At 39.7% G+C, this 10,589-nt stretch overlaps 3 protein-coding genes across 3 annotated transcripts; all 3 read left to right on the plus strand.

Moving 5' to 3' along the window:
- The first annotated feature begins 756 nt into the window (after positions 1-756).
- LOC125209486 lies at positions 757-1,513 on the plus strand. Its single transcript, XM_048109085.1, has 3 exons — positions 757-933; positions 1,040-1,100; positions 1,242-1,513. The coding sequence occupies exons 1-3, from the start codon at positions 757-759 to the stop codon at positions 1,511-1,513; spliced, it is 510 nt and encodes a 169-aa protein (XP_047965042.1).
- A 184-nt stretch (positions 1,514-1,697) lies between these two features.
- LOC125209487 (berberine bridge enzyme-like 8) lies at positions 1,698-6,783 on the plus strand. The gene is made up of 2 exons (XM_048109086.1): positions 1,698-1,848; positions 5,288-6,783. The coding sequence occupies exons 1-2, from the start codon at positions 1,698-1,700 to the stop codon at positions 6,781-6,783; spliced, it is 1,647 nt and encodes a 548-aa protein (XP_047965043.1).
- Positions 6,784-8,751: 1,968 nt separating this feature from the next.
- On the plus strand, positions 8,752-10,203 carry LOC125209488 (berberine bridge enzyme-like 21). The gene has a single exon (XM_048109087.1). The coding sequence runs from the start codon at positions 8,752-8,754 to the stop codon at positions 10,201-10,203; it is 1,452 nt and encodes a 483-aa protein (XP_047965044.1).
- The last annotated feature ends 386 nt before the right edge of the window (positions 10,204-10,589 follow it).

Genomic DNA, 10,589 nt, shown 5'->3' on the forward strand with positions numbered 1-10,589 from the left:
TACATTTAAAATCTTGATATTTTCCAAACACAGGAAAATAAAGTTACTGGGAATCATATTCCTGGGATTTATTTTCCCAGGAATCATTTTCCTTGTCGACTTTACTTTCCCGCCAACCAAACATGGCCTAAGTGAGTGAGGAAAAAAGAACATTAATTAACTAGCCTCATATTTTAATTAACTTTAATTAAATTTATAATGGAAAGGGTTATATTATTCATTTAGTTCGTCCATCAAATTTGGTTTCCATTTATTTAGATTAATTTCTTTCTCTAATAATATAGATTTCATTTTCTTCTAGTATTACTTTAGAGCATATAGAGTGGGGCGGACTATAGGCGTTATGCAACGCGTTTTCCTTTTTTTTCAATTTTTTTCTCTATATAAACCCCCATTTCTCTTCCATTTCCCAGACCAATTATTCTCTCCCATATCTCACTTTCCAATATTTCTCTCCCTAACTATCTCATTAGGAAAATGAGACCCGACGAAGACTGGAGTACATCGGAGGGAATTACTCGGGCCTTGACTCGGGCCTTATTCGATTGCGTTCATGAGGCTGCGGCGAAATGCTTAGCCAAAATGGAGCGCGAGCGCGAAGCGGCGGAGCAGGTCTAGGGGGAGTAGATCCCGAGGCCGAATCGACGTCGGACGTTTGTCCGCCGTGAGCACGACGTAGCTCACCAACGTCTGTTCGCAGACTATTTTGCCAAGAAACCATGGTGGGGCCCGACCGTTTTTCACCGCCGTTTAAGAATGCGGCGAGAACTTTTTCTAAGCATTGTCCAAACATTGGAGGCTCGTGATGAATACTTGCAGTATCGGGAAGATGACATTGGTAGATCCGGACTTACGCCATTGAAGAAGTGCACGGTTGCACTCCGGCAGTTGGCCTACGGCACCAAGACGGATATGTTCGACGAGTACCTTCACGTAGAAGAGACAATTGCCCCGCGATTGCTTGAAGAATTTTTATAGCGGAGTTGTGGAGGCTTTTAGCAACACATATTTGCGGAAGGCGACTGTTGTGGATTGCCAGGCCCTGATGAAGATGCACGAGACGGCGCATGACTTTCCTGGAATGCTAGGGAGCATCGATTGTATGTACTAGGAGTATAAGAATTGTCCGACGGCGTTGAGAGGCCAATTTACTGGTGGATACAAAGGCAGCCACCCGATGATGATCCTCGAAGCCGTCGCTGACCATCAGCTCTGGATCTGATATGCTTACTTCGGTGTAGCGAGGTCGAACAACGAAATCAACGTCTTCAACTCATCCAACCTCTTCACCGAGCAATGCAATGGAAACCGCCTGACCATCGAGTTCACTGCCAACGGACGCCAATATCATAAGGGGTATTACTTGGCCGATGACATATATCCAAGGTGGCCTATTTTTGTGAAGAGGATCAGCTGCCCAATGGGTGACAGGAGAGTTTTATTCGCGCGAAAGCAGATGCTGCGTGGAAGGGTGTGGAGCGGGCATTTGGAGTGCTCCAATCGCGGTGGGTGATACGCTCGGATTTTGCACGGTTTTGAGGCCATTATTTGATCCGTTTTTTATGTTGAAGTCACTCTACATGTCCAATAATTGCATATTTTATACATTTTGGTAATTTTTCGTGTTTTGTGAGAAATTTGCATGTTTGAGTCGAAAAAGGAAGTCAAAATGCAAAGTCTGGAATTCTGGAGTTTAGATGGCGACCGGCAGTCAGTGCTATGTAGCGGCCCGCCTCGGAAATTTACGCTTAGAAACGAGTCTCACCCGGCGACTACCGGAGGTCATGTGGCGGTCCACCGCCGAAGGAACAGAGACTCTGGACTGCAACGCGGCGACCGCTGGCCAAGGTGCGGCGGCCCGCCGGAGAAAGGAGGCGAATCCGACTTTACCTAGACCTGCTCCAAGATTTACCATATTTTGAAGATATTTTCATGAGGATTGACTTTCCCCTATAAATAGGACCTCAAGCTTCATCAAATTAGAGCTTCTTTTTGCAAAATAATTCTCAGAGATCAAAAGCTTGAGTACGTCGTTGTGCAAGGAGTTGAAGAAGGATTTCAAGAACATCAAGAACGACAAGGATTCAACCTACGGGTTCTATTTGCTTTAGTTTTATGTTCAAATTATCTTCACTTCAATCTATGTGTTTAGCTTATTCCATTATGTTTAACTAAACTCATAGGATTCTAGGGATGTGTTAGTAACGACTTTGGTTATACAATTCCTTTTTCTATTTAATATCCGTTTTGTTTTTACTTTGTTTCTTCCCTAAGTTAATCTTGATGCTTCATGATTGAGTGACACAATCGTGTATGATTTAATATAACTTGCTTCATAACTGTGAGAGAGTTCTAGCGAGTTAGGTCCACTTAGTAGACACTACAGTTAGCTTCCCTTAAAACGGCACTGTTAATTGCTAGTGAAGACTTTTCAAGGGTCTTAGGAGCTTTTTAGAGTTACGTATTAGGATTGACAACCCTAATCTTGTAATCAACGTTTGCATCGCATGAGCATAAGTTAAGTGGCTCGTCCTATCAAAGTAATAACTATGCTAGGGTATTGTAGTTTGGAATTTGTATAACCATAACTGTGAACGCACATCCCTGAAATTCCCCTTATCTCTATCGTTTATCTCTGTGTTTTATTTGGATTCAGTTGTTATTTGCTTTCAAATATTTTCTGTTTTCAAAAGTTTTCAAAATCTTTCGGTTCTCCAGATAGTAATTGAGTTCTAGTCGGAGATAAACACTTTGTGTTTGTCTTCCCCGTGTTCGGTATCCGGTACTGACCTTTGGCTATACAATTTCTATTCGGTATACTTGTAGGTATTAATAGTGCTAAAAAATAGTGCATCAATGGGCAATAATGAATGGTCCGGTGCGTTTATGGTGCAAAGACGTCATTGCCGATGTCATGTATGTGTGCATCATCTTGCATAACATGATAGTCGAACACGAAGGTAGAAGAGTCACCGATTGGGGCGATGATGAAGCTGGATCTAGCTCCAGCACGACGACCCCGCCCCACGTTCGAGGATTACCGATGGGCTTCAATGCGCAACCAACAAGACCATGCTCAACTCATGAACGACATTATTGAAGAAGTTTGGAAGCATAACGACCATTGAGAATTTGAGCAGTTTTTTATTTCGTACTGTAATGTTCTCACTTTCAATGAAATGAAGTTTTTTTTTCCAATTTTTGTAGTGTTTTAAATATTCAAATAAATAAAATTCTTAGGGCGGACTATAGGGAGGACTTTAGGACGTCCCATTGCAGGTGAATGGGTAGGAGGATAAAATGCTGATGTGGCTGAACATAGAACGCCTTATAGAGCGGACCTTAGGACACCCCAGTGTGGATGCTCTAAATAATTGTTTATGTATATCTCTCTTTCATCGTATAGTATTTTTTTATGGACTGAGTATAATAGTATTATAAAAATTTTCCAATTTTAAATTTGTCATACTCAACTTGGAGTATTGGAAATAAAATATTAACTTACTGATATGCTTTCAACAAACTTATTGTATGCCTAAATTACATACCCATTTAACTCTTTCACGTAGTCAAACAATTTTATTTAAGTAATAATCCCTCTATCCATGTACGAGTAATGCGTTTCTTTTTGGCCGTTGTTTCGTGAAGATAATAATAACTAGTTAAAGTAGAAGAAAAATAAAGTAAGAAAGAGAATAATATAAAAGAGAGTATTCATTATCATCTTACTTATTTTACTTTATATCTACTCCAACTATTTATTACTTCCTCCGTACGCCATTAGGAGTCCCATTTCTTGGCGGCACTGATTTTAAGAAATGTTAATAAAAGTGGGTGGAAAAAAGTTAGTGGAATAGAGGTCCAACTTATATATATTAGTTTTAAATCAAATGTGAGTGGAATGAATTAGTGGAAGGTGAGACCTTATTACCATTTATGGTAAAAGTGAACCGGGACTCCTATTCGCGGACGGACTAAAATGGCAAAACGGGACTCCTATTCGCGAGATGGGAAGGGGGTGAGGAGAAATTTTTCTTTTTATATACTCCCTCCGTCCCACAAAGATTGTCTCACTTTGACCGAGCACGAGTTTTAAGAAATGTAATGAAAAGTGAGTAGAAAAAGTTAATGGAATGTGGGTCCTACTTTTATATATTAGTTTTATAGTAAAATGTGAGTAGGGATGAGTTAGTGGAATATGGGGTCCACTACCAAAAATGGTAAAAAGTGAAATGAGACAAATTTTATGGGACGGACCGAAATGGAAAAATGAGACAATCTTTGTGGGATGGAGGGAGTAAAAAATTGGTGGAATTCTTTAACGGCAATTCCATATTTCCATGCATGAAAATTGATTAATGGCATTTTTTTCATATATTTTCATGCATGAAAATTGATTAAAGGGAATTTTCCATATATTTCCATATTTTTCATATTTCCCTGCACGAATTTTCCATATATCTCCATATTTCCAGGAATAATATTGATTAATGGAAAATTTCATATATTTTCATATATTTCCATATTTTCAATGCATGAAAATTAATTGATGGGAATTTTCTATATATTTCCATATTTCCCTGCACGAAATTTAACTAATGAATATTCCATATATTTCTATATTTCCCTGCATGAATTTTCCATATTTTCATGCATGAAAACTAATTAATGATAATTTTCCATATATTTCCATATGATCCACAATTTACTATGAATTTTCCAAATTTTAATATATATTCTTTAATTAATAAGTATTCCGTGCATAAAATTGGTGAAAAAGTGAAATGAGGCATTTATTACGGACGGATGAAAAAGTGAAAACTAGAGGGAGTATATAAAAGTGGGACCCTTACTCCACTAATTTTTTCATTTCACTTTGTTTATATTTTTTTTAAACTTGTGCCGAAACTAAAGCAAAACATTATTGAAAATAAAAAGTGGTTAGATGTGTTAATGATATTTTACTTTTTAAAAAATAAATAAAACGTGATATCTTTTTTGGTAAAAAAGGATAATGTTACATTGATGAAGGGCCATAATACCTAATTATAACAATATTATAATACATATAAAAGGAAAATCAAGATAATCAATTCCAATACTTGATTCCACCATACTAATCTAAATTAAAGTATATAAACTAGCTTCCAATCCTTCATATTATCACAAAGTTGTCATATCAAACTTCATTACAACAAAACAACACCACATACAATGAGTCACTTTCCACTTTTTACTCTTTTCCTCTTGTTTTGTTGTTTGAATTCTTCTTCTCACGCTTCTACAGACTCATTCATTTCATGTTTATCAACAAGGAATGTTCCAGAAACCATAATCTACGCAACACTTAACCAAAACTACACTTCAGTTCTCCAAGAATACATCCGAAATGGCCGTTTCAACACTTCCCAAACCCCAAAACCAACCCTAATCTTAACCCCGACCGACGAATCCCAAGTCGGAGAGGTCGTGATATGCGCGAAGGAGGCCGCTCTGGGTCTCAGAATCCGGAGCGGTGGCCATGACTATGAAGGCCTCTCCTACACATCCAAAACCCCATTCGCCATCCTCGACATGTTCAACCTCAGGTCTATCCAGATAGATCTGACAAACCAAACTGCACCCACTGCCTGGGTGCAGTCTGGTGCTACATTGGGTGAGCTATACTACAAAATCTGGGAAACAAGCGAAACCCTAGCTTTCCCGGCCGGTGTCTGCCCCACCTTGGGCATCGGCGGCCACATCAGCGGCGCCGGCTACGGCAACCTCCTCCGGAAATACGGCCTCTCCATCGACAACGTGGCCGATGCAAAGGTAGTCGATGCTAGCGGGAGAATCCTCGACCGGGCGGCCATGGGCGAAGACCTTTTCTGGGCAATCAACGGCGGCGGCGGCGCCAGTTTCGCGGTGGTGCTGTCGTACAAAATCAATCTAGTCACTATACCTAATCCCGTCACGATTTTCAAGGTCACGAAAACCCAAGACGAAAACGCGACGGAAATCCTCCACCGCTGGCAATTTGTAGCCGACAAATTCGACAACGAGTTATTCGTTAGAGTTAATATCTTCTCAAGTGGGAATGCAACAGCTTCCGTTACTTTTATAGCAATGTACCTCGGAAATTCGGACGACCTCGTCCGAATTTCCATGGCGCAGTTTCCCGAGCTAGGGTTAGAGAAACAACACTGCAAGGAACTGAGTTGGATCAAAGCCGCCATGCTGTGGGCTGAATTTCCGGACAACGCCCCGGAAACGGCCTTGCTAGCCCGAAACCCGGGCCCCAGCACGTTCAAAATCAAATCGGACTATGTGACAAGCCCGATTTCAATTAGCGGGCTCGACGGATTGCTGCAGCGGATCGCAGCCGTCGGAAATGGTTTATTTGTGAAATTCAATCCGTACGGAGGGCGGATGAGTGAGATTCCGGCTGCGGCGACAGCTTTTCCGCATAGGGAGGGGAACATTTACAAGATTCAATACTTCTATTTCTGGAAAGAAGTGGGCCCGGGTGTGGAAGAAAAGCGTTTGCAGATAGTGAGGGATTTGTATGATTATATGGCGGCGTTTGTGTCTAACGATCCGAGGAAGGCTTATTTGAACTATCGAGATGTTGAGATTGGTAGCAAATCGGAGGGAAATGGCGTGGAAGCTTATATTGAGGCTAAGGTTTATGGGGTTAAATATTTTGGGGATAATTTTGATAGATTGGTGAGGATTAAGAGTGTGGTTGATCCCACTAATTTCTTTAGCTATGAGCAGAGCATTCCACTTCTGCAGGAATAAGTACTGAAACATTTTTGAATAAAATTTCTCATGTTCAATCAATTTAGATCGTCGATTGGCTTCTAGTACTATACCATTTTATATGATGATTGGCATATAGCAATATGATAAGAGTTCATAATTTATGCAAGAAATACTATACACTATTCACTAATACTCCCTCCGTCAACGAATAAGAGTCCCGTTTTTCCATTTTGGTCTGTCCACGAATAAGAGTCCCGGTTTATAATTACCATAAATGGTAAAGAGACCCCACATTCCACTAACTCATTCCTCTCACATATCATTTAAAACTAATATATACAAGTGGGACCCCTATTCCACTAACTTTCTTCCACCCACTTTTCTTAACATTTCTTAAAACCCGCGCCATTTAGAAATGGGACTATTAATCGTGGACGGATGGAGTATTTTGGAATCTTGAATTCAATGGTATGCCACATGTTGTTCACTCAAGACGCAATAGATATACGACGCACTCAGTGGCGGACCCACGTTGGGGCATGGGGTTCCTTGGAACCCCCACTTAGCTTAGGTTGTTGTCAACGTGACATGCAACAAGTAGATACTGGGTCCGATTCCCACTTACCGCGACTTCTTTCTCTGTTATAGCCATTTATTAATTTGTAGTAGTAGTTTTTTATTTTATTTTATTTCATTTATGTTTTTTCACCACTAGCTAGAGGCCTAGATTAATTAATTTATTTATTAAACAAATCATTTTTTGTTTTTTTTTTGTTTGTTTGTTTTTTTTCTGATTTTCATGTTTATTTTCCTATTTAGATAAATATTGTTATTGTTAGATCATAAAGGTATTTTTAGCCTCATAAATATGCTATATATATAAGATAATAACAGTAAATTTAATTTTAAAATTATATTTTCATTTTAAAAAATATATAATCTCTACATATTTTGATACATAGGCTATCACTATACGTATCTTTAACTTGTAAGTATTATTCTTGAATTTTATCTCTCCTTATCAATTTCTACTTCAGCTATGTACTGGTCAAGTTGCAATTGTTTGCGTTTGCCACTGTATGCACTTTTATTTGGACACAGATTTTAATACACAAATTGGTAACGTAAGAGAGATAGAAAGAAAAAGTAATTAAAACAATATCATTTTGGTACATTAACATGGATTGACTAATTAATTAATCGACATGGATATACCGGATTGGAGCGGATCACCTTCTACATATCCTACAACATTTGTTAATACATCAATAAAAACGGTTTTGGTCGGGTCATATAGGGAAATTTTTAGCAATAAAAAGTTGTTGGAAATTAATCGGAAAATATAATACTCCTTCCGTCCACAAAAAATAGATCACTTTGTGTATGATACGAGTTTTAATGTAGAATTGGTAAAGTAAGAGAGATGGAGAAAAAGTAGGTAAAGTAAGAGAGATAGGGAGAAAAAGTGAGTAAAGTATGAGAGAGGGAAGAAAAAGTGGGAAAAGTATGAGTGATAAACTTTCCATTTTAAGAAAGTGATCTACTTTTTGTGGACGTCCCAAAATGGCAAAAGTGATCAATTGTTTGTGGAACGGAGGGAGTAAAAGATAAATGTGACGAAAGTACTTAACGTCCATTGACAGTTTAATAAGAACTTTTATTATAAGCAGATATCCATAATTGATATCTTCTATAATAACATTCATTTACAAATTACAACACATGGAACTTGATTTCCTCTCTCTCTTAATATAGCTACGCATTAAAATCCAATCATACAAAATCAATAATACCTTAAATACCAAATCTATTCTTTATATATATATCAATGTGAATAACAACGTTTAGAACGACAACAACAACTTACAATATATGGGGAATACATGGAATCTCTCTTCATTCTCAACTAGTATCCAATTTCTCTCCCTCCTATTTTGTTGTCTCAATTCACTTTCTCATGCTTCACTACCTTCCTTCCACTCATGCATATTAAACAATGAGTTGATGGACTCGAAAATACACACTGCAAAAAGCCAAAACTACACCTCCATCTTGCAAGATTACATTCGAAACAGCCGTTTCAACACCTCCGAAACCCCAAAACCAACCCTAATCTTGACTCCCACCGACGAATCCCAGGTGGGAGTGATGGTGCGATGCGCCAAGGTGGCCTCTCTGCATCTCAGGATCCGGAGCGGCGGCCATGACTTGGAGGGCCTCTCCTACACCTCCGGAGTCCCATTCGCCATCCTCGACCTGTCCAGCCTCAGGTCTATCCAAATAGACCTGACAAACCAGACTGCACCCACTGCGTGGGTGCAGTCTGGTGCTACACTTGGTGAGCTATACTACCAAATCTCGAAAAAAAGCGAAACCCTAGCTTTCCCCGCCGGTGTCTGCCCCACCGTCGGTGTCGGCGGCCACATCACTGGCGGTGGCTACGGCAACATGATGAGGAAGCACGGCCTCACTGTCGACAACTTGGTCGATGCCAGAATAGTCGACACTGACGGGAGAATCCGAGATAGAAAGTCGATGGGGGAAGACCTTTTCTGGGCGATTCGAGGAGGCGGCGCTGCCAGCTTTGGCGTCGTCCTGTCGTACAAAATAAATCTCGTGACAATCCCGAAAACTGTGACGGTTTTCGACATTATCAAAACAGTAGAAGAAAACGCAAGCGGTATACTTCACCAATGGCAGAAGGTAGCTTACAAAATGGACAAGGAGCTTTTCATCAGGGTTAGTCTAGCATCCTTGAAAGAGACAGCTAGGGCTAGTTTTCTTGCAATGTACCTCGGAAATTGCGATAAACTTGTTGAAACTATGACCTCTCAATTTCCGGAGCTTGGGTTACAAAAAAATGATTGTAAGGAAATGAGTTGGATTAGAGCTGTTTTGATGTGGGCCGGGTTTCCGAAGGAGGCGCCCGAGACGGCTTTGCTGGCCCGGAACACGGGCCCGAGCGCATTCAAGATGAAATCAGACTATGTCACAAGCCCAATTCCACTCACCGGGCTTGACGGGCTGCTCCAACGGGTTCGGGCCGAGCGAGGAAAATATTACGTGAAATTCAATCCGTACGGTGGTCGGATGAGCGAGATTCTGGCGACGGAGGCGGCTTTCCCACATAGGGAGGGGATTATTTACAAGATTCAATATGTAATAGTGTGGAATGAAACGGGTCGGGCCGCCGAAGCATACCACCTTGGGAAAATAAGGGAAATGTATGATTATATGGAGGCGTTTGTTACGAAAAATCCAAGAAGGGCTTATTTGAATTATGGAGATATTGATATTGGTAGGGTTGGGAATGGGACGAATGGTTATGAAGAGGCTAGAGTTTATGGGGTTAAGTATTTTGGGGAAAACTTTGAGAGATTGGTGAGAGTTAAGAGTGTGGTGGATCCGAGTAACTTTTTTAGGAATGAGCAGAGCATTCCTCCTATGATGGTATGATGAGTTGTTGCGAGGCATAAGTTTTACACTTTTTAGACGATTCGAAATAAAGTGTAGGTGTTTTAAATTTATGTTTATGATATTCTTTAAGTTGAAAGTGAAAAGTTAGTAGTGAAAACTAAACTGTAGTATTGCACTTTTTTACTAGAAAAGGGATTGAAGCTATGAATTTTGGTTCATTTCATGAAAACCTTCAAATTTAGCACGTGATCAAGAATTCAATGTAGGATAGTAAAATATGTGCAGCTAGAGCATCTCCAGAGGTAAATGAGAGGTAAACTAATATAACTACTATATTTACCTTTTTATTTTTTTTCAAAAATTATTCTCGAAGGGAAGAGGTATTTGAGAAGGTATTATACATTTTTCCATTTTGAAAAGGTATC

The sequence above is a fragment of the Salvia hispanica genome, chromosome 3 (genome assembly GCF_023119035.1).
Source record: "Salvia hispanica cultivar TCC Black 2014 chromosome 3, UniMelb_Shisp_WGS_1.0, whole genome shotgun sequence".
NCBI lineage: Eukaryota > Viridiplantae > Streptophyta > Magnoliopsida > Lamiales > Lamiaceae > Salvia > Salvia hispanica.